The following is a 24,546-nucleotide window of genomic DNA, read 5'->3' on the forward strand; positions in this document are numbered from 1 at the left end:
AAGAACTCAATTAAAATAACGAAACATGCATGAAGGCAATTAAGCTGGAGTCCCTCGGCAGTATTCATACTTTGAATTCCATACACATCAATGATACACACTACAATAATAGAATCAATGGAAATAAACTGAGAATGTAAATCTTGACGTAACAAGTAACAAATGACTGAAAGAGACAGATCTGGCTAAGTATTTAAAAGACTAAAATTCATAAATGGAAGCTTGTGGCTTAAAACATACCGTCTTTTGTCTAAAGAAAAATGCAACACAACTAAGCCTGAATAGACAAAAATTCAACAACTTTGACTTCGTCATCATTAACCTCAACGTACACAGATTTTCTTTTAACAATTTCAAAGCTGCAACAAAAGAAATACTAGGAAATAGTCACAACCTCACATAAAAGTGTCATTTTATTCAAATATTACCAATTTCCACAATTCAATAAGTTGTTCTTTTTATGCGTATCAATCTTTTACCTTTGCAGTGGTACTGTAGTGACATACATAAACTTAATAGCGTTCTAGTACATTGAACTCACGCTCGGAGCTCATACGAAAGACTTATATAACGCTAAAGTACAACGGATTTTGAGCACAGATCGAGCAACTCCTTAATTGCGTTACAAGTCATAACATCCATATTATATTGTTATATATAGTTATATGTATTGTTATACATTGTTATACTTGAAGAAATGCTATGTATTACTAAATTACACATGTTAAAATTTATTGAATATTTTACATAACAAACATGATGTATGGAAATCAAATTTAAATTTCATTCGCCTTCAGTTTTAGATCGTTAGTCATTTGAAGACAAAAAAATATTTAATTATATAACATTGTAAAATCTAACGAAAATTCATAGCAATCTGGCCATGTAATATCCAACTTGGTTACTTAATCTAACTTGCTTAAGAGCCTCAAATTAAAACATATATAAAAGACGATCTTGAATTGTGGTATCATTGATTTCCTTCTTGCCAATTGCTTTCCCACAAACCTCTTTTGCAGACAATAAAAAGACTTCATTGATGTGGCACATTTTAAAATGAAAACGATAATGTTCTTGTTTTTCCATTCGTCATTTGATCTGACCATTTACACTTAGGATAAATCATGCAAAGAAAATAAAATAAGTGAAATGAGCTGCTAAAAGGATTAATAACTCTAATCGAAAACTCTCTTCTTTTTCTAAGCAAGCATTTTTCGCAATTTCAGCATTAATGCATACGACGTGAAAGCATTTGTTGCCTTAAAGCAAAGAATACGCAATATTTACTATTGAACAATGTGTTCTTTACAAGTTTGACAACATAATAAGCTATAAGCTTCTTTTTACCATACGATAAAAATATGCCAAAGTCTCTGAATCACTATGATTCGTAGGTACTCGTCACTATCTTTGGATATCGGACAAATCGTTAATCTCGTCTAAAGATTTTTGACTATTGCTAGTACTATCACACATGCTTGAACCGTTATTTTCAGTTGCACAAAATTAGAAAACGACGCACCAGATACAAGTGAAGAGATTACGATTTTTGGTAGAATATTTGAGAAAAGTGATACGTACACAGCATTAGTTTGTTGTTACATAGCTATTTACCGTTAAGATCAGCGTTGTCAATAACACCTTCGCTTTTCTTTCCCCTGCCTTCTTCAAGTTTTACAGCGTGTGCACTGTGTAACAAATGTTTGCAACGGCAATATACAGAATTCAAAACAAACATGCATTAAGTACAATAAATGAAGAGGAGAACTAGAGTGAAAATAACAAATATAGTGTCATGGACCCCTAATTTATAGCTTGGCCATCAAAAATGAAAACTCATTTCTGTGTCTTACTTGGAAAATGTTTCTCTAGATCAGGTCTTGCCTTCCAATCACTCAATCTTATGGCTCTGTGAACTAGATAAGGCAGCTCCTCAAAAAGTTGAAGAAAATACTCTTGATAGTTTCCATCTTTAACACATGATGACAGTTGTGGACGAGGTTTATCACGCCAATGCTGGCGAACGTTTCGTAAAAATCTTAGGCAACTAACCATGTAGAGTCGGATACTTTATTGAAATGATTAAAGAATTCAGGATTGATACGGTCCATCCAACCTATTGAAAGATTTAACTGCTCACGAATATTTGAGGGAAGAGAATGTGGAGATGATGTCTTTATTTCTGGTTCATTCCCAACATCACACAGCAAATCAAAATTCTCCTTATCGGTTTGTAGATAAGGGTGTTTTAACGCTTCGTTGGCCAATGGTCTATCTTCCGGTTCTAGCTGTAGCATCCACGATAAAAGGTCTTTGAACGTGGCATCCTTGATTTCGTTCAAGCCAACTGGGTTTCCTTTCAAAATGTTGTCCAGTCTATGCCGTTCAATTCCAAAAGGATGTTTTCCCTTTGTTGCAACATAATAAGCCACCATTCCGGCATTCTATTTTCAATAAAAAACGGAGTTAATTCATTTGTTAGTTGCAAAAAAATACAAGTTTAGTCGAAAAAATCAGAATAATGTTCTCCAATTAAGAATCGTAGCCACAAATTTTTTAGAGCAATCTAAATGAGAGACATACAATAAGGCAATAACAACAATAAATTCATTATCATACATATACATATTTTTATATTTTATACAGTACAATTTGTATTTCGCCACTATATGACTGTACAATGAAGGTAAACAAAAATTAATTTAAAAGTGATAATGATATCAGTGGCACTGATGATATCTCGACTAAATACAACATTCAAATGCAAACACAACATTGACCTGTAGTTGGACCTCTATTTTTACTTCAAGAACTTACCATAATGTCAGACTCTTTTTTGTAACGAACTTTATTAATTGTATCATCTGATGCGTTATATGACTCTGGAGCTATCCAATTTTTTGCTCCCCTTTGTATGCTCCGATGTGTCGAAGTTTCATTTAATAATTTTCGACTTATACCAAAGTCAGCGATTAAAAAATTTCCATCCACATCTAGAAGAACGTTTGGTGGTCTTAAATCCCGATGAAGAATAGGACACGAACCACTGTGAAGGTGAACTAGACCATTTAAGATCTGAATAAGAACTTTAGGAACGACTTTTTGAAGATCTTGCAAAGAAGAAGATTTCACATAACTCTCTAACGATTCTTCACACAAATCTAATATCAAATACAAGTAATCTGTGCCTGGTTCTTCTTCAAGATACCAATAATTCACAACATAATTTGAACGCTTGGCATTCAACTCATTCAAAATTTCTTTTTCTCGTTTGGCTAACTCCACGCAGTTATCTCGAAGCAATCGTTTTACTGCTTTTCCGTAACCATCTTTTCCGAGTCCAAGGTAAACACGAGTTCCATCACTTCCTTTACCAAGCAAAAACTCTTCAGAACAAATAACCTTTACACCATTTACAAGTTTAACTTTTCTTGGATTTTCCTGCCCATATTTTTCCATCATTCTGAACTTTTGCTGATGCATTATTGATTTATCATAACATTTCCATGGTTGAGAAAGCAATTCTTCAATTAAAAAGTAAAGTAGACTATTTAGAAAGGAATAAATCAATGTATCAAGAAGCAATTTAATTTTCTAATTATACGCACATCAAAAAAATGTGGCTATTAGACAAGATTTGAAACACCTACACCGCTTTGCCAGTTAAGGTGAACTGACTTTTATATTTAGCTACTAAATAATAACATAATAACATGTTTGCCTTTGTTTCAGTTTTTTGTATTAGCAGCGTATTTCCCTTCTCCCAAACACACGAATGAGAGATATTTAGTTCAAAGGACGTTGAGGGACGTTTAGACTAAATGTTCCTCATAAAAGTTATCAACACCTTGTTTCCACACTTAATTTACTCTCGTTAACTTTAGAAATTGCGTCAGCTCGCTTTTTGATTTTTCCACTGCTAAATAATTTTCAATTCTTGTGAATGGAAAAGTTAATGTCAGTATCTTTTCTTTTAAATGCCAAAACATTGAGATTGAAAAATCAAAGATGAAAGCATCTGTCGTAGTGAAAAGAGTTCGGAGAATTAAAGAACCTAATGTTTTTAAGTTTACCTTCTGAAATGCTTGAGTTTTTGACCAGACTTTCTGAGAAGTTGTGGCTTGGATCCATTTGAATGGCAAAAATGTTAGAACTAAAAAATCCGTACCAAAAAAAAATTACTAATCAAAGACGGTACGATACTTGTATGCGATCTAATAAAAGCTACATCATGAAACAGTCGTTATATTGACCACGTGTTTAATGTATACATGGCTCATTAAAATATACAAATTGAAATATTAAACATTACTTCTGTCTTTAATGATGCAAATAGCTTTATGGAAATGTTCAGTCTTTAATTCAGGAAGAAACAATCTCATTAATGAAAAGTGCCATACATAAATTCAAGAAAAAAACTTGAGGTAGTTCTATTAAATTATTGGTTGAACTGCGTGTGCGGAAGTCAGTGAAATGAACTTCTAAAAGATGTGTGTGGAATGCATATACAAGAATTTTGTACTGTACGATGTAGTCAGCGCTGCTCATGATCAAACGTGGTAGCTAAGAAATACAAAAGGTATTTTAGAACATGCTTTAAACATGTCAAAATGAAGACATCTTATATTGAAAGAGTATATAAAATAATTTTTGACCAAAAACGAAGCATCATAAAATTAATTAAATTTAGTGTACCTCGATCTTTTTGGCTTTGACAATTTTATTGTTATGTTTTTGCTTTCATTTTATTAAAATCCTATTTTTGCTTTCATTTTATAAAAAACAAGACAAATTTCCAAAAAAATTTCTTATCAAAGCGCTTGGACATTTAATCATCATTATGACAGAAAGAAAAGCAACTTGTTTTTACTTGGATAGGAAAATAATAATTTCTAAAAAATAAAACTTAAGATGTTAGATACAGGTATTAGCAATAACGATTAAATTTCAGCAAATTAAAGACAGGGTAAGCTTTTGAAAGCTGCATTGCAATCTACTTAGCATGGTGCATTTAATGAACCGGTAACTTTGAATATTTTCACTTTTCAAAGATAAGTTATACGAAATTTTTATCGGCAATCTTTCAGTAAGATTTATTTCAGTTATGATGTACATAACATTTACAGTTTTTTCCCTCTGAAACATTAAACAGACGAAAAAATGCAAACGATAAACTTGAATATCGTATTTATTGAAATGCTGCATAGTAATCCATGTAATTTCAGTTTTACAGAGTTTTCTAGCGATTACCAGTTTCCAACCAAATCATCATGAAGTACAAACGGAAATTTGTCAAGATCTAAATGATAAGATGATAAAAATAGTTTAAACAATGTCAACAACAATCTTCCTATGAATTTTATTTTTTATTAAAAAATTTGCTTGCGTGTCCATTCCCGCCTACGTAGTTCAAACCTCTTGACTTATGACTCATGAACAAAATAAATATTTAATATACACGCTAACAAAGTTGCCCAAATAATAAGAACTTTAAAATAGTCTTGTTGTAACGCTATTTTAAAAGAATAACGATATATTAGTGAGTAACAATCCAACATCCCAGCCCAATGTTATGGAATTTTTTAGTACTTGCTGTCTGACTAATTTTTTCTAATTTTTCCGCTATTTGTAAAAATCTATACTTTTAAAAATATAATCTTAGACATGGAGCAATAAAAAGAGACTAAAACTACATATAAATTCAAACTTGTGGCCTTTAAGTCAAACGTCTGACGCAATGGAATTTGAACATTGTCATTACATATACTGAAAGAATTCGCAAATGTTTATGGCAAAGCGTACCAGTGTTAAATCATGAAGAGAATACGATACAAATAGAACTTACAATAATTTCAGTGCATGTTCCACTTCTTAAACGTTTTTGCTTCGTATGATGAGAAGCAACTATCAAAATAATACGTATGACTTGTTTTGCATCGCGTATGTAAATAATCTTTTAACAATGGAAGCATTTCCAAAGATCACAGCTGGAAAAAACTATACTTTCCTTAGGGAGGGTGGGTGGAGAGAAAATAAAATTTGTGAATATTGAATTGGAAATGTTTTATTTAAATTTTATATGCGCATGCAATTGAGCATGTTTTCTATCGTAAAATAAAATTTGTTTTACGGATTAAAAAATTAATGTTTATGAATATGCCCCAATTATTGTTCTGGCTACGTGCATGATCCTGTGCTAATAAATAATATTCAAGTCTTACCAATCGTAACACGAATAGTGCATGAGTGTAAATAAGAAAATTGGTGAATTATTGTAGGCGGGTTGAAAAGAAAATATAATGAGAAATTGGGTCTACATCAGCTTGCTAGTGGCATTTGCTCCGTACGTTACAGTTACTACCAGTTTTCGTTCATACAGAGAATGTGAAAATGGACTAGCCATTGTGGCATGTGGGTGATTAATGATTGTCTCAGACCAGCGTTCTTGACATGAAAATGGCTGTTTACTCGCATGTTTTATTGTGCGTGTTAAATTAACTAAATTTAAATTCTAATTATAGTCCGGTTGCCAAATGCCACTTTAAGACAAAACGTTGCTGTGAAGGACTCCAAGCAGGTTTTTGCATTTCTTGTATCTTTACAAAATATAAAATTCATAATTTTAAGAGTGTCAACTTGGCACCCTTGGTGAAAATCTAATTACGAGCTCATATATTGGCTGACACATTCTATTTCTAGATTTCAGCCATCCAAACTGTCTCACCTCTGATTTTTAGCACATGTTTAAATAAATTATGAAAATATTACTTACTGATACAGGCATGCTATGTTGTAGAAATGTATATAGATACAAAATGAGTTACAAAGATTTATAAAACAAGGAGGTTAGGAATCTAAAAGTTTATTATTTGGCTGTTATTGAACTGAATAAAAAAATGCTGCGAACGAGAGATTGTCGGGTTTTGTGGTGATTTTGACAAAGGCCATATGAACATTTTCTAAATTACTGTAATTTAACCCGGCAACAAAAACATGTTTATTTTAATATTGCTTAAATGTACTCTTTCAGTCATACCTGTTTTTATAACTTCTTTTTACATTTATTTCCTGATCTTTCACCGTATTTTAAAAATAAGGTCACTGTTTTTGACATAGAACAGTCATATCCAGATTTTTAAAGTATAATGATATCTTATTACTCATATATGACAAAGCAGGGGCGGATCTAGGATTTTTCAAACATCAGTCATAAAACGTCAGAGGCGTTTCGCACATGGTGGGGTCCGAGGCATTCTCCCCTAGGAAATTTTGAATTTCAGAGACTTGGAAATGCCATTTTCAGCGTTTTAGAGCAATACAAAATGCATTTTGTGAGCATAGTTTTTGCGTAAAAACAACACATTTTGCTTACGTTTTCTTCAAAAAGAAATGAAGTGAACAATACTTGAATGTTTTGCCAAATATTTAGGCTCATTATCATGCCAAATATATGGCTCATTACCATGTTTAGGAACAAAATTCAATTTACAATAATGCTATTCCAAGCAAGATATTGTCTTTAAAAATTTCTACCACGTTGTCAGGCATAGACTCCCCTAGAGACCCCCATTCAAACCTTTATGTAATGAGTTAAGTTAGAAATTTGGTACTATAAGGCTGTTCATAGATGTAGAAAAGCTCAGACTTCAAACCATGCAAGTTTATTGTAACCCTTTACCCATCTCCACAAACAGTGCCATCAAATTAACCTTTTCAGAAAAAACTCAAAATTTTTTCTGCCAAGGATTAAGCAAAAATTATCAGAGTGAAAATTTGCAATTAGGGACAGCTTTGGCAATTAATTAAAAAGTAATTAGAAATTAATAGGAATCTAATGTAATAGACACCAGAAATATAAAACATAAAAATAATGTCTAGCCGACATCAATTGACTAGATATGGTTAAAAAACTCAGACCTACGTTAAAAACGATTACATGGTGGTAATTTTCGTTCTAGTGCTGAGTTCGACACATGGCGATGTTAGAACGTTAAGGGGCTGTTTACATGATCCCAGTTAACCGGGTTTCAGTGAGGCGTGAAATGATTTCGAGGGATTGAAAGGGGCCAAAACTTCAAGGGTAAATGTTTGTTAAATGCCGCAATTCATTCCTGTTGTAATTCTAAAATTAGGCCAAATTGACTGTTTTCATTTTAAATGTTTTGCGTAGTGATTAAATCAAAATATCGTAAAATTGCTTGAGAAGATTTATCTGATGACGAGTATTGAATCGTTTCCATTTGCCAAAATCATTTAACGCTTGGCTGAATCACGGCTACCACGGCTTCTGTAATCAGCCTCTCATTTGAGCCGCAATTTCAACCCGATTAGCTAAAACTGGGTTTAAATTTCAGCACCGGGCTTGAACTCAGCACAGGGTTGAAAATTTGGCTTATAATCGCGCGTTTGATATAACGAATGATTTGTATTAAGACATAGCTGAAGTTTCAACTCACTTAACGGAGCTCAATTCAGCACAAGTTTGAAAATGCTCCACGGCTGTGCAACTGGCTGCTGTATATTTAATTAGTTTACTGGCTGCCGTTGACCATTTCATCATTCCTATTGGTCAGAAATTGCAATTGACTGGCCGCCACTATGGTAATCACATGTGTAATAAGATATGCGTGACACAAAAAATTTCAATAGAGTGGCTCTTACTGTATATTTACTATACTGTGGCTGAGCTAAGCTTCACTCCTGAAAGCTGGCGTAAGCAAGTTCCTCCAGTGCTCGACGGCATTTTTGAGTGCTTTCCGACAGACGTGTCATATTTGTCAGATATTCAACATGTTGAATAATGTTGGTCACGAATGAATGTTTCCTCCAAGTGTGCGCGCATCAAAAGCTATTACCTCAGCAAGTGTAACTTTACGCATGCGCAAAATAACTCATTTTATTCTTGTACGAAAATTGCGGTACAAAACGTGATAGCTGATATAATGTTAGAAGACCAAATTTATTTATCGAAAGTGGTTTTATCCAATCTACGATACTTCCGAAACTGCTCAGCCTCTTCAGCATCCAGCTCATGGACAATATTTGTAGCTCCCTATGTAGGCCGTCCAGATATTCCACGCTTTGTCCATGTAGTTGATTTAGCTGCTTTCAAACGCCTTTGCCGTAGCCGCAATAAAAGTGGAAAAAGCAACATTTCTTTGTCTTCTACACCTGACAACGAATCAAACATACTATAAGCAGCAGCCATTTTGCTTTGAATAGCAAATATTACCGTAGACAGTGCATGCGTAAATGTTACATTTGCTGAGGCGATAGCTTTTCATGCGCGCACACCTGGAGGAAACATTCATTCGTGACCAACATTATTCAACATGATAAATATCTGGTAATTATGACACGGGTGCCGGAAAGCGCTCAAGCTTTCATTCATTTTGCATTTTATCTAACACAGACATTTGTTTTAATCGATCGTTGTTGTCCAACTTTATACATAACATTCTTCGTCTGCAGATGGCTTGTCTTCTGGTTTTAGTGAGGCATCTTTGATTTCACCCAAGTCCACTCCAAGTAGCAAGAAATATCAGTCAACTTCGCAGAAATGCCCGGCTGGACTTCTACAGTAGAAAAACACAGGACTGCGGTCTATGCGTATATTTTGCCGATATGTTAAATAGCTCTCGAGATAATTTGATGCGAACGGTAATGAACTGTAACACGAATAGGACTGAGAATGACCATAACAGGCTTGCAAACGAAAAATCTTCCGATTGTAGAATGGAATATGGCAAATCTATGAGTGTTTTCCGTTTACAAAGAAAGCGGAGAATTATCAATAAAGCATTTTGACATGATGTTGAAATGTGGCAGGTGTACAAACAGCTTGGATATATTCAATAAGCAAAAGCAAAAGGGAAAAGGAAGATTTGTCAAAAATTTCTCAAATCGTTGGAGTGAAGTGAAACATTATCTGTATTTCATTGAATAAATTTGACAAATTTCATTGCATAAAGTGTTACTTAAATAATTGACTTCAACTATTTGTCAATATCAACTAGCTTTCATACTGAAAACATTTATGAAAAAATAAAAACCATTCAGGTCCAAAACGATGTTTTCCATTTGTTTCAACGTAAAAAGCTACTATTCCTGTATTCCAAAATCAATAAAAAAACATCATAACAGTTACAAGGTTAGTGGCGGTGGATACTGAAACGTCAAAAATTGATTTTATTTGTTATTTGCAGAATTCAACAACATTTAAATGTTCACAACAATCACTTATCATAACATTAGACTATTTCTTGTAGCAAGATACATTGATGATTGGATGCTGGATAGATCATATGACTGGAGCTATCCAATTCTGAATTCTTAACTCCTCGCTGTATTCTGCGATGAGGTAAATCTCCAACGTTCAAAAATCTAAATAATTTTGAGTCGCAGCCATGCATGTATTTAACAAAATACGAATGACGAACATACAATTTTAATTCATTTAACAAGATGAATGCCATGTATTGCGAGGGATACGTCGCCACTACATAACTATACATTAGAATTAGTAATATTTTAAGTCCCATTATAAATATTTTAAGTAATCATATCCATTTGCGGAGATTAAAATTTTTCACAGTATATATTACATAATTAATTATATGACGTCAGTATCAAGTGAGAAAATGTTTAAATGAAAAGTCATTAAGCTTAAAAGCGAGACAATAAAACTTATGAGTAGATAGTGTAAAAAAATCCTGAACAAATGCACGATGTTCTTAATTATTCTTGTGATCAGGTTTAGTTTTCTTGTGAGTAGAGCTAATGACTTTGTGCACCAGAAGAGGAAGTTCAGGAAAACGTTGCAGGAAATACTTTTTATAATTGCCTTGCTTTACATATTGTGATAGATGCGGACGAGGTTTATTTTGCCAATGTTGGTCAACGTTTCGTATAAATCTTAAGCATCCTGCCCATGTAGACTCATACTTTAGAGTTTTTATACTGTCGTTTACTTCAAAGTTGATCAAATCTTTGACGACTTCATCATCAATACGCTTCATCCATTCTGTGGAACCATACAACTGCGTATAAACGTCTGAAGGGGGAGAATTTTGACCTTGTGAATGTTTCAACTCCAGTTGGTTCCCCATATCACACAGCATGTTAAATTTCTCTTCGTCTGATTGTAGATAAGGGTGTTTTAACGCCTTTTCGGCAGATGGCCTGTCTTCAGGTTTTAACTGTAGCATCCACGATAAAAGGTCTTTGAACGTGGCATCCTTGATTTTATCCAATCCAACTGGGTTTCCGTTCAAAATGTTGTCCAGTATATGCCGTTCATGTCCAAAAGGATGCTTTCCCTTTGTTGCAACATAATAAGCCACCATTCCTGCATTCTATTTTCAATAAAAATTGTCATAAACAGTCAGTGGTGGATACTAAAACCTTAAAGATTAAATTCATTTGCGATTTGCAGAACTCAACAATAAATGTGCAGCTTAAAAAAATCTAAAAAAAGTTCTGCAAATTGAATTGTAGCCATATATATGTATTAAAAGCAATCTAAATAAGGAACATACAATTGTAACTGTAACACGATTAACAAAAATTAATTTATTTTTATTTAAATTTATAGGTTGACACTATATGAAGATACAATGGAGGTACAGAAAAAATTGAGGTAAAATCATTATCACTACCAAATACCAATATTCAATTAAATGCAAATAAAACATTGAGCTGTAGTTGGACTTCTAGTTCTACTTCAAGAACTTACCATAATGTCAGACTCTTTTTTGTAACGAACTTTATCAATTGATTCATCTAATGCGTCATATGACTCTGGAGCTATCCAACCTTTAGCTCCTCTTTGTATGCTTCGATGTGTCGAAGTTTCATTTAATAATTTTCGACTTATACCAAAGTCAGCTATGAAAAAATTTCCATCCACATCTCGAAGAACGTTTGATGGTCTTAAATCCCGATGAAGAATAGGACACGGACCACTGTGAAGGTGAACTAGACCATTTAAGATCTGAATAAGAATTTTAGGAACGACTTTTTGAAGATCTTGCAAAGAAGAAGATTCCACATAATTCTCTAACGATTCTTCACACAAATCTAATACCATGTAGAAATACTCTTCGTCAAGGTTCTCTTCTAAATGCCAAATATTCACAACATAATTTGATCGCTTTGCATTAAACTCATTCAAAATTTCTTTTTCTCGATTAGCAAAGTCTTTGCCGCTATCTTTGTGTATTCGCTTTACTGCTTTTCCGTAACCATTGTTTCCCAGGGCAAGGTAAACACGGGTTCCATCACTTCCCTTGCCAAGCAAAAATTCATTCTTGAAAATTACACGCAATTCATTGAGCAGTGTAACTTTTTCTGGATGTTCGCGTCCATATTCTTCCATCTTTTTAAACTTTTTCTGATGCATTATTGATTTATCAAAACATTTCCATGGTTGACGCAACAATTCTTGAACTTTAAGGAGAAGTACAAATCAGGAAAGATTAAAAAAGGACTGATAAATTCATGCAATAAATTCATCAATTCACATTTTTATTTGTTTTGGCAATATCACATAACATATAACATTGCTGTGTTTTTTTCTGGATGAGAAAACACGGATGTTTTTACTTTTATGTGGAAATAACATTTACTCCGGTAGAAATGAGTTGGTCGTCATACAATTTACACGCAATAATCGTCGTTCCACGATTAGCTCATTGCCTGACAATACCAACCTTTAACTCAATAAAGCCAGTGGCGGATCTAGGGTACGTTAAAATAAATTGCTGCAGCTCTTGCTTGGATATATTTCCATTTCCAAATACATAGAGGCAAGTCCATTGATAAAGTTTAATTTTTTTGAAATTCAAATTCAAAAGTTTTGGTTTGAAAATATTTTGAATTTAAAATTGAGCATTAATAATTCATTTTGACAAACGCTAGATCTGCTATACTAGATTGAGCAATTCTGCAATGGATAAACACACATCCTTTTCACATTAAGATAAAACATGAAATTTAGTATCTGAATGTTACGACCAAAAATCCTCTTAAAATAAATTGAATTTACTCAATGATCTATACAAATGTTTACAAAGCAATGATCCCTTCAATAACTGACTTTGTTTTAAATGGGAAAAATAAGAAATAGTTAAAATAGTTGCTTACGACATGCTGCACTTTACGTTCAGACACGGACATTTTTATACATGCAATCAAAAGAATTTTTCATTCCTAATTAATACTCATTAAAAAATTCTGAGAATTGAAAAAATTTGCACAGCATTTTCCAACTCGAGCAATTGAGAGTAGTAAAAAAATTAATCATAATGCTTTACGAAACTGAAAATAATTCGTTATACCAACCTTCCAAACGTTGTTTTCCCTCTTCAGCATTATAAAAATAAATAATGAAATAATATTCAAGTATTATATGGTTATAGTGACAAGCAACTAGAGCATTTTTTGTTTTATTTATATCACAACAAAACAATTTAATGGGCTCTTTATCATGAACTATGAACAATGTTAATGTATGGGCTTCTTTTAAGATTTGGTCGCATCATAATACCACACCGATTATAAATATAAGAAAATATAAAAATTACAGCACCACAAATTACAATTTTACATTATAAAAAGTATTTTTGATTGGTTTTTCTCTTCAACAATAACATGTTTGCTTCTGTATTCATTACGAGGAAAATAACCATGGCTCAAGATATTGGTCGTCACATGAGTAATGATGTAATATGTGGAAACAAATGAAAGTATTTTTATATATAGCTATCATATTTTTAAGAAACACTTGAGAAAAACGACGATTTTTTTGAAAGCAAACATGTTTCGACATTATCAGAATGCCATCTTCAGTGCAGAATGGTTAGTGTTAAGTAATATGATACGTAATATGATATGAATAAATTAATTACAATGAATAGGATTATGATTCAGTTACTAAATATATAATATTTACAAAAAAGGAAAAGAAAAATAAGTATTAAGAACTTATAACAAAAAATATTATTATAAAGTAAATATAGTGTTGTAGTGGTGAACTTGGAAATTTAAATAGGGATTAGTTTTATTAATGTGTAGAGCTTCCTTGATTTTGAGTGAGAAAGTGGATTGATCAGTGTCGATGATTTTAAAACAGGAAGGTGAGAATTTGTTTTTACATGAAGGAGAGGCTTGAAGATGTTTGTAGATAGTGGAGTTTTTGTCTGTGTGAGTATGTTCCTTTATCCTGGTAGATAATTGGCGAGAAGTTTCACCAATATAGCGGGAATTACATCCCGCACATGAAAATTGATAAACTACCATAGATTTGGAAAGTTCGGGAAGTGGGTCTTTAAACGAAAACAAAGATTTTATTTTAAAAGGTGTGAAAATAAGTTTAACATCAATGTCAGTGCAGTAGCGTTTAATGATTTGTGTGAGTTTGCGTTGTGTGTGTCGTGAGTAATCACCTATGTAAGGTAGTTTGAAATAACGTTTATTGTCAGGTTGTTGTATATCGTTAGTGTTAGTTGTGGAGTTAGATGAGTCAGTGCTTTTCTTGTTGTCCAAATAGTGTTGTATAGTGTTGTTGATGAAATGAAAAGGAAAAGAATTACGTTGGAGAGTGAATATTAGTTTCTTTAGATCACGTTGAAAGCCGATGTCTGTGTTGTTAAGTTTCCGAGCTCTGTCGGTCAGTGTTCGTATCAGTCCAATTTTGTAATTTAATGGTGTGAAACTAAAAAAGTTAGTCAGTAGTCCTGTATATGTTGGTTTGTGGTACGTAGAGGTCATACAGTTTTCATGTGATTTAGTTAGTAAGATGTCAAGAAAGGGTAACTGATTGTCTTGTTCGGTTTCGTATGTAAAGTTTATGCTTTGATGTTGTTTGTTGATGTATTCGTAAAAGAGTAATGCTTCCTCTTTGTTATGAAAAATACAAAAAATGTCGTCCACGTATCTGCGGTAAAATAAAGGTTTGTTGTTGCTGTAGTTATTTAACCAGTTTCGTTCGTGAAAACCCATGAAAATGTTGGCTAGAATGGGTGCCAAGGGTGAGCCCATACTTACCCCGTCAATTTGGTCGTAGTACTTACCGTTAAATAAAAAATGAGTCTCGGCCGTAGTGATGTTAAACAATAGTTTTAGTTCTGTTCTGCTCATTTTGAATGTAGGGTTGTTGGTAAAAATTAAATCAATAGCAATGTCTATGGTTTCGGTCAGTGGTATGTTGGTAAAAAGGCTTTCAACGTCAAAAGAAATAAAGAATTTGTCATGTGGAGCGTTAGTGTTAAAAGATAAAAAATCATCGACAAAACTAAAAGAATCTTTAGCAGAATGGTCATTAGGTATTAGGGGTTGGAGTAAATAGCTGAGGTATTTGGCTAATTTGTAGTTATACGAATTGATTGAAGAATTTATAGGTCTGATAGGAGGTATGTCATTGATATTGTTTAGTTTATGAAGTTTAGGTAAACCATATAATCGAGCTGGCTGTGAACCTCTAGGGTACATTTCTTGAAATGATTTTTCGTTAATAGAGTTCTTTTTCTTTAAGTTACGTAGCAGTCGTTGTAACTTTGCTTCACGGGAAATTGTAGGATCATGATCGAGTGGTTTGAACTTAGATAAATTGTTAATGATAGTGAGGCAAGAGTTAATGTATACCTGACGATCCATAATGACTACACCATTGCCTTTGTCAGGTTTAAGAACAATGATTTTGTCATTATTACGAATGTTCCTTAGAATTTTATGTTTCTTCAGGTCTTTAGGAGTTGGATGATAGGAAGTTACGTACGTGTAAGCCAAGTGACCAAGTTCAGTTTTTAGTATTGAATAGTCCTCTTGTTTGATAAGTTTATTTCTTAATGAATAGTGGATTCGTTCGAATGTTGCCAGAATGTCGGAAGCCTCTCCTTCATGTAAAAACAAATTCTCACCTTCCTGTTTTAAAATCATCGACACTAATCAATCCACTTTCTCACTCAAAATCAAGGAAGCTCTACACATTAATAAAACTAATCCCAATTTAAATATCCAAGTTCACCACTACAACACTATATTTACTTTATAATAATATTTTTTGTTATAAGTTCTTAATACTTATTTTTCTTTTCCTTTTTTGTAAATATTTTATATTTAGTAACTGAATCATAATCCTATTCATTGTAATTAATTTATTCATATCATATTACGTATCATATTACTTAACACTAACCATTCTGCACTGAAGATGGCATTCTGATAATGTCGAAACATGTTTGCTTTCAAAAAAATCGTCGTTTTTCTCAAGTGTTTTTTAAAATTGCTGCTAATTAGAAATTATGGTCATATTTTTAAGATTATTGTAGACAAGCATATAGTTTGTACAATCAATTTTGAAAACAAAAATTTTATTATTGTCGTGTGCAAGCGCAAGAGCAAAAAATTATTTTGGTTGCAACACAGTGAAAGTTGAGAACGCTTTGATTTATTAAGAATGTTGCAGGTTTGTAAACACGGATATATAAAAAATCATTCACAAATGTATCCTCCTTCCACTCTCTTTTCTGCATTAAGACAACCATCATTAATCCCTAGCACAAAGTTTATATTTATGTTTTGCATTCGATTCACAGTTGAGTATCTCACCGTCGTAAAATGGTAACAGTATAGGAAAGAGTAAACTTTTTAAAATTTATTTTTTTGCACCATTATAACGGAAGTAGTTAAAAATAGCAATCCGTCAAAACGCTGACATTTTAAAAACAACGCTTGTTATTTTTTAAACGACTCAAACCAATATGTAAGTCACAAAGAGCATTTTCATAAGGAACATTTTTTGGCATGCATTATAGTTTTTTGCTGCCCACATCGGCTTTGCATATATTTAACGATCTTATGTAAATATTCTAGTGTAACGATCTTATGCAAATATGCAGTACAGTTTCCTTTAAATGCGTAAACATTGAGATTGAAAAATCAAAGATGAAAGCATCTGTCGAGGTTAAAAGAGTTAGGAGAATTAAAATACCTAATATTTTTAAGGTTACCTTCTGAAAAGCTTGTGTTCATCCAAAAGTGTTCATCCAAATTATCATCTCCATCTAAACACATGATAAAGAAAATAAAAGTGTATATCACATGTTACACTACCCAGTTTTTGTAAAATATGAATAAAAAGTAGGTCCACAAACGGATAAAAGACGAAAAATGTCGGTCTGACTAAAATTTTGGGATATTTGGTCCAATAAAGACACAATAAAGTTGGTCCCATGACGTAGAACACTCCCCCTCAAACCTTTCAGCGAGCCATAATTTATTTAGAATTTGCATTTACGTAGTGATTCGGTCTTGCAAATATTGCATGCATGGTTATGCTAATAACGTGTGTTTGCAAAGAGAGAGCTGAACTAGTGAGTTGAACTACCTTACTTTGTGTTTGCTAATCTTTTGGCTTAAAAAATAACAACGTGGGTTTTATTGCAAGTTTTTCCGTAAAACTAATAATTTACTTTTTCATAACACATCATAAATATCTCTTGAAACAGTTATTTGTCACAAAAAAGTCAAAGGAAACGGATAACTTAGATCCAACATCAGGGCATCTAGCTACCACATAAACGCTACATGAAACTATGTATTCGTAAACATAATTATTGTCTTTTATTGGCTATCAATAATCAAATAATATGTTTTAAAAGGATGTTTTCAACAATATTCTATTTAAGTTAATTTGTGTACGTGTAACGTATACATGTAACTGACACGTTGATCATGATGGTTTTCACAATTCACTTTTAGCATCATAGCCAGTTTTCACTTTCTATACATATTGATCAAATTTCTATGTTTACAAAGTTTAAAATTTTCACATGATTATGATCCACAACATTTGCATTATTTTTGAAATAAAATATTTTAGTTGGCTATATATAACGATACCTTTCAAAATTAATTTATCAGGTTATAAATTATTGTTTGTGTTTAGCGTTAGAAAACATGGAAATGTTTGGGCAGCAAATGTTTGGTAAAAAAATTCTTTTGCTTACCAGGTTTTGATGCGGAAGGCGAAACACCAATGATGACTTCACTGTTATTATCATCTAATAGATAAATCAAATTAATTTCTTGCTATGCAATTAAATAACATTACAGCATGATGACAAATTCTAAAACTCTCTTATCTGACCCTTTACAAACGTATGAATTATGCGCATGATATAAACGACTCATAATTGTTTGTGTTTGACTTTTAAAGGGAATGTAAAGTTTTTTATGCAAATGTTTGCTAACAAATACAACTTCTTACCAAGTACTGCTGAAGAAGGAGTTTTGTCAATGTCGTCATAGTCGTTGTCACTCATGGGAGATGGCAAAGATATCTTTTCGTAAAAAGCTGAAAATTAATGGAATACTTGGAGTAATGGAATACATTACACGGTTAATACATGATAGCATGATAAAAGGAAAACTTGCTGAGCTATTTCACTCTTCACTTTTTTGACCGTTAACAAAAGTATGTGAATAAGGAAGATATAAGCGAATCTCAATGGTTACATTGCATTCTTGTTTGTAGTTAACATTTCAAAAGGCAATAAAGATTACGTTTGTGTAAATATTTGCATAAAAAATGCCATTATGACAAAGCAAAGTAAAATCTTACAACTATATAAATGATCATGGAGCTATATAACATAGGTATGTTGTGGAAACTCAGCATCAGAGTATAAGAATAAATAATTATGCAGGTATTTAATTTACGTTTCTTTCTATCAAATACTTTGTTTTCAAACATGTATGGTATCTAGAATTATTTGCAGGAGTAATTGCTTAAAATCAAGCGATATTAAATACGAATATATTTTATAATTTAGGCAAACAAGTGGAGTGAAAATTACTATCAAAGTTTTGACATTGTAAATCGTAAATTGATCTCTATATATAGCTACGTCATTCGTATACACTAAAAACAATTTCGAATGCTTTACTTACTCGTAAAATGTTTTTTGAGATCAGGTCTTGTTTTCCAGTCAGTCGACCTAATAATTTTGTGCACCAGTAGAGGAAGTTTGGGAAAACGTTGCATGAAAAACTCTTTATAATTGCCTTCGTTGATATATGGCGATAGACGTGGATGAGGTTTATCATGCCAGTGCTGACCAACGTTACGTATGAATCTCAAACAACTTGCCCATGAAGACTCGTAGGTTACAGTTCTTTCTTTGTTGTTTACTTCAAATGTTTTGAAATATTTCAAAATTTCATCATCGATACGTTTCGTCCATTCTGTGGGACAATCCAACTGCCTACGAACATCTGAATTTTGACATTGTGGTTGCTTTATCTCCGGTTGGTTTCCAACATCACACAGCATGTCAAACATTTCTTCATTGGATTGTAGATAAGGATGTTTTAACGCCTCAATGGCTGATGGCCTGAGTTCAGGCTTATGCTGTAGCATCCATGAAAGAAGATCTTTAAGTTGAACATCATCAATTTTCTTTAAGCCAACAGGGTTTCCATCTAACAAGTTTTTCAATCTATTCTCTTCAGTTCCAAATGCATGTTCCCCTTTTGTTGCAACATAATAAGCCACCATTCCTGCACTCTAATATCAATAAAAAATCCCATAAATAGTCACAACATCAACTGTAGATACTGAAATGCTAAAAAAATTGAGTTTATTAGTTATATGCAGAACTGAACAATAGCTATATATTTTTTAGAGAACATATTTACCATTATATCAGACTCTTTCTTGTAACGACCATCAATATAGGATTCAGGTGCAATCCAATACTGAGTTCCCCTATTAGGATCGCTTTTATGTGTGTTAGAGCCACTCTTCAAAATTCGACTAATACCAAAGTCAGCTATCATAAATTTGCCTTTCACGTCTTGAAGAACATTAGAAGGCTTTAAATCCCGATGAAGAATAGAACTTGGGCCACTATGAAGATCAGATAATCCATTTAAAATTTGTCTAAGGATTTCGGGAAGGGCTTCGTGAAGTTTATCTAAACTACTAGACTTAACAAAACTTGTCAAGGTTTGTTCGCACAAGTCTAATATCAAATAGACAAAATCTTCTCCTTCCTCTTCTACGAAGTTCCAATACTTTACAACATGCTTCGACTTCATTGCGTTTGGCTCATTCAAAATATTCTTTTCTCGTAGAGCAAGATGGATACAGCTATCATTAAGGATTCGTTTTACAGCTTTTCCATAACCATCCTTTCCCAAGCCAAGATAAACGGTTCCACCACTTCCTTCGCCAATCAAGAACTTTTTCATGAAAATCACACGTACATCGCCTTTAATTCTAATATCACCTGGATGTTCAAGCCAATGTTTTTGCATCATTTCAAACTTTTCGCGATGCATCACTGATTTGTCAACGCAATTCCATTCTTGCGACAACCCAACTTAAAATAATTGTATGCCATTTAGCAAAATATAAAAAATAGTCAAATAGTCAATAGACATTTCAATAATTCTAATATTAATGTGGTGTAAAAGTTTTCATCATTCTAAAATTTCAGTACGTCTCTGGCTCTGTTAGTTTCAAGTGCAAGCACAAATCGTGGTTTCAAAGTACATTTGCTACATAATCATGAGCAAATATTTAAAATTGCTTGAATATAAACTGCGAACATGTGACCTACCTTTATAACTTTAGATAATCAACAGAAATGTGGATTCGATATCTAACATTTTTATTGCAAACAATTAGCTTTATATTTTAAATAGTGTCTTACCAAATTTGTGATATTCATTGGTGTGCATCTGGGCTTTAAACTTCAGATTGAGTATTTTGTTGCCCGTTTTCTCAGCGATTTCAAGTTGGCTTGAATAAATGTGTGTCGCTGTAGTAAAAAGAACAATAAATACTATTAACATAATTAACATAACAGTAACCATTTCAACGAGACTGCAAAAAAAATTGCAAAAAATTGAAATTTAACTATTCTAATCCTGTTAACGTTAATTGGTTTTGAATTATAAGAAAAGTATTACAGTTTAACTCAAATTTATTATTATTAGTAACACAACAAGAATTTTTTCAAAAATTGTAACATTAACAACTTTATTATTCTATTTTTCATCGAAACACTCAGAGATACTTGTAACCACAATCTACCCCCTGGAGAAGTCGCAAATGACACCGAAGTTGTCAGATGCTCATCATCTTTTTATGAACATCGCAATTTTTAGTCTATTATATATTTTTCAGCTTTTGACGCACAATTGTTTTGTATTTGTTCAAACTTGGTACTTAAAAATCTATGTTTGTTTATATATTTGGTAAAGCTTATGACGTAGTTTCTAAAAGCAAGTTTACGCAATTTATTACTATGTTGCTATAGTTTTTAAAGTAAGCAAATTATGACCATCGAAAATAATTATCGATGGAAATAACAAAATTAATAAAAATAACTTTTTACTAATAAAACTATTCTTTACTAATACATTGTTATATTGCCGTACATGCATAACCATACAAACCTTTCCAAACATGTAACAAACCTTTCCAACACAAAGGTTCTGCAAATAAAGAAAAACAAATATTATTTTCGCATTAACACAATTCAGGCTAAATTGACTATCTTGTTGTTAAAAAACTTATAACTGTATAGACACATAAAAACTTCATAAAATTAATTAATTTTCTCCAATTTACAAAAAACAAAGACACATAACAACAAACATTATCAATATTAATAAATTGTATGACCCTAGTATCATCAAAATGTCTTCAGGTTAACACAAACTTAAAATTGTAAAATTTTAATCACTTAGCAAAGAATAAACTTGGGTATTTGATTTTTCACTGGGTAAACGAACGGATAGAGAAATATACAAAATAGAAGTTTAACGCACCATTCGTATTTTAGTTGCGTGAATGTAAAAAAAATTAACTTATCTTCAACTTAGTGATTATATTACATGTATATACAGTGTCGAAGGACACAATAACTTGTAGTTGTTTTTTCCTTGTTTAAACGTATTTAACTGTGGGACACTACTAGTGTATAAAAAACACCTAGGTTGATTTTTGAACACATGCATGCAGGCCTAGGCATGCACTATGTGTATTTTATTGTTTATAGGAAAAGAGGCAAAGTTAAAATAAATAACATGTAACAGTGAAAAACATTAAAAGTGGAGTTATTTAAGAAGCAACATTTCTATTCAACATTGTTTACATAGTGAATAATAATACCAATTATGATACCTAACAAAACAGCATATAACTCTACTTTGTAAAAGCAATTGGTTAAAAAAGTTAACTGATACATCTTAAAATTGTTAAGGTTTATACTGCATCACTATACGAAAAATAGAACGCTAGTTCATATTCACATATATAGTTCAGTTTATTTAGTCACGTGATATCTTTGTATATATAAACTATTGACATTCCTCTGAGTAGTTAGTTACGATTATAGTTTTGTATTAATCTTCTTATTAAATTAGCTCACTACATTAAATAAATGTTTGCTCAAACCGAATGATTTTGCTAAATATTAACAGGTTATCGGCCCAGAGAGCGCCTGTTCGGTTTGAGGACTTGTTGAGTGTAATTTATAGATAAATCAGCCGCATCTTTGACAAGTTTTGACAATGGCGTCAGGTAGTGACGAACACGCAATGTTTTATCGAATCGAAAAATTTAATGGAGAGAACTTTCATCTTTGGAAATTTAAGTTACAAATGATCCTAGAAGATAAAGATCTTTGGGATATTGTTAAAGGCGTCGAGGTTGAGCCTTCTGTTGAAGATTCTACTGAAACTCAACGCAAACAATTTCAAAGACGAGAAAGAAAAGCTCTCGCTACAATCTGTTTATCATTAAAGGACGAACAATTGTCAATAGTTCGATCGGCTAAAACAGCGAAGGAAGCATGGTCAAAATTGGAAGACCACTATGAAGTAAAGTCTTTGGCGAACAAACTGTTTCTTCGAAAGAAATATTTCTCGGCAACTATGGGGATTGATGAATCTATGTCTGAGCATATTAACAAAATGAAAGCTTTGGCAAGTCAGCTTGAAGCGCTGGGTGCATCTATAACAGAGGATGATCAGGTTGCAACGCTCTTATGTAGCCTCCCGGAATCCTACAGTAACTTGATTACAGCTTTAGAGTCTCGTGCTGATGATTTAACATTGGAATTTGTAGTAGCAAGGTTGTTGCATGAAGACTACAAACGTAAAGAAAATTTATCAAGTGCAGATGTTGGAGAAGATGCTTTATTGTCAAAAAATGAGAGAAACAATAAAATAAAAATAAAATACAAGAAAAAAGGAAAATGTTACAATTGTGGAATCCCTGGACATTGGGCAAGAAATTGCAATAAACCCAAGAAAAATAAGTCAAGAGACCCCAAAGAAAGAAAAGAAGATACATCATTTAATGCATCTGTTGAACATGCATTATTTTGGTCATCGGAATCTAAAATCATAAAGACTTTGAATGGTATATAGACTCAGGAGCATCCCAACACATGTCATATGAAAAGAAAATGATGGTTGGCTATGTTCATTTTGCAAGCCCACAAAAGGTACGTCTGGGAGATAATCGTGTTGTCCAAGCATTTGGAAAAGGAAATATTTGGCTTAACATCAAAGCTGGTAAGAAATATAAACCTGTAAGATTGGTGGATGTTTTGCATGTTCCAGACCTTGCGAAGAATCTATTTTCAGTAAGTGCCACGACTAAGCGAGGATATTCAATTCATCTTCAAGAAAGTGGATGTGTTATCTTTGACACATCAGGAACTGTCATGGGATCTGGTAAGCTACGAAATAGCTTATACATACTTGATGCAAGTTTAAAGAATGATAAATTCCATGATGTCAATATGGTTAAAAAAGATCATCAAGAGGATTTATGGCATCAGAGGTATGGTCATTTGAGTATAAAGAATTTGCAATTATTGAGAGATCACAAATTGGTTAATGGGTTGGATTTTGAGTCTACAAAAGAACCTAAGTTCTGTGAAGGTTGTGCAAAGGGCAAACAGAATCGAATTTCATTTCCCAAAGGACAAGCAACTCAAGCAAAGGAAATTCTTGAAATCATTCACAGTGACGTTTGTGGACCTATGCAAGAAAACAGTTATGGTGGTAGTCGTTACTATGTTACCTTTATTGACGATAAGTCCAGATTCACAGCTGTTTACTTTATAAAAAGAAAAAATGAGGTATTAGAGAAGTTTAAGGAATATAAAGCTATGGTTACAAATTTCACAGAGAAGATCAAAATCCTTAGATCAGATAATGGCGGTGAGTATAGATCCAAAGAGTTCATGAACTATCTTAAAGAAAAGGGAATTCAACATCAATTAAGTGTACCTAGAACACCACAACAGAATGGTGTATCCGAGAGAATGAACCGAACTATACAAGAAGCGGCTAGGTCCATGATGTGTCATGCAAATCTTGAGAAAATGTTTTGGGCTGAAGCTGTATGCACAGCAGTCGTTATTAGAAATCGAAGTCCAACAACAGCTGTTAATGGAATGACACCTTATGAAAGCTTCTATGGAAAGAAACCAGATGTATCGCATTTTAAGGTATTTGGAT

General features: G+C 32.7%; 2 protein-coding genes across 3 annotated transcripts in view; both read right to left on the minus strand.

Annotated features, from left to right (window-relative positions):
- Positions 1–20,821, minus strand: part of LOC124455575 — a 156,514-nt gene extending 135,693 nt beyond the window's left edge. For both annotated transcript variants that reach the window (XM_047006210.1, XM_047006211.1), the window contains exons 1-6: positions 20,718–20,821; positions 19,699–20,384; positions 18,952–19,567; positions 18,269–18,355; positions 18,009–18,062; positions 17,010–17,063 (exon numbers count right to left, since the gene is read on the minus strand). In XM_047006210.1, the coding sequence (XP_046862166.1) occupies positions 17,010–17,063; positions 18,009–18,062; positions 18,269–18,355; positions 18,952–19,567; positions 19,699–20,384; positions 20,718–20,745 (1,525 nt within the window). In that variant the 5' untranslated portion in view covers positions 20,746–20,821. The remainder of the gene's footprint in view (positions 1–17,009; positions 17,064–18,008; positions 18,063–18,268; positions 18,356–18,951; positions 19,568–19,698; positions 20,385–20,717) is intronic.
- LOC124455585 (serine/threonine-protein kinase/endoribonuclease IRE2-like) lies at positions 647–5,945 on the minus strand. Its single transcript, XM_047006237.1, has 5 exons — positions 5,846–5,945; positions 5,251–5,299; positions 4,074–4,153; positions 2,818–3,524; positions 647–2,444 (listed from the first exon to the last, which is right to left on the minus strand). The coding sequence occupies exons 3-5, from the start codon at positions 4,129–4,131 to the stop codon at positions 2,040–2,042; spliced, it is 1,170 nt and encodes a 389-aa protein (XP_046862193.1). The 5' UTR covers positions 4,132–4,153; positions 5,251–5,299; positions 5,846–5,945; the 3' UTR covers positions 647–2,039.
- Positions 20,822–24,546: the final 3,725 nt, after the last annotated feature.

This window comes from Xenia sp. Carnegie-2017, unplaced genomic scaffold, assembly GCF_021976095.1.
Source record: "Xenia sp. Carnegie-2017 unplaced genomic scaffold, XeniaSp_v1 HiC_scaffold_4, whole genome shotgun sequence".
NCBI lineage: Eukaryota > Metazoa > Cnidaria > Anthozoa > Malacalcyonacea > Xeniidae > Xenia > Xenia sp. Carnegie-2017.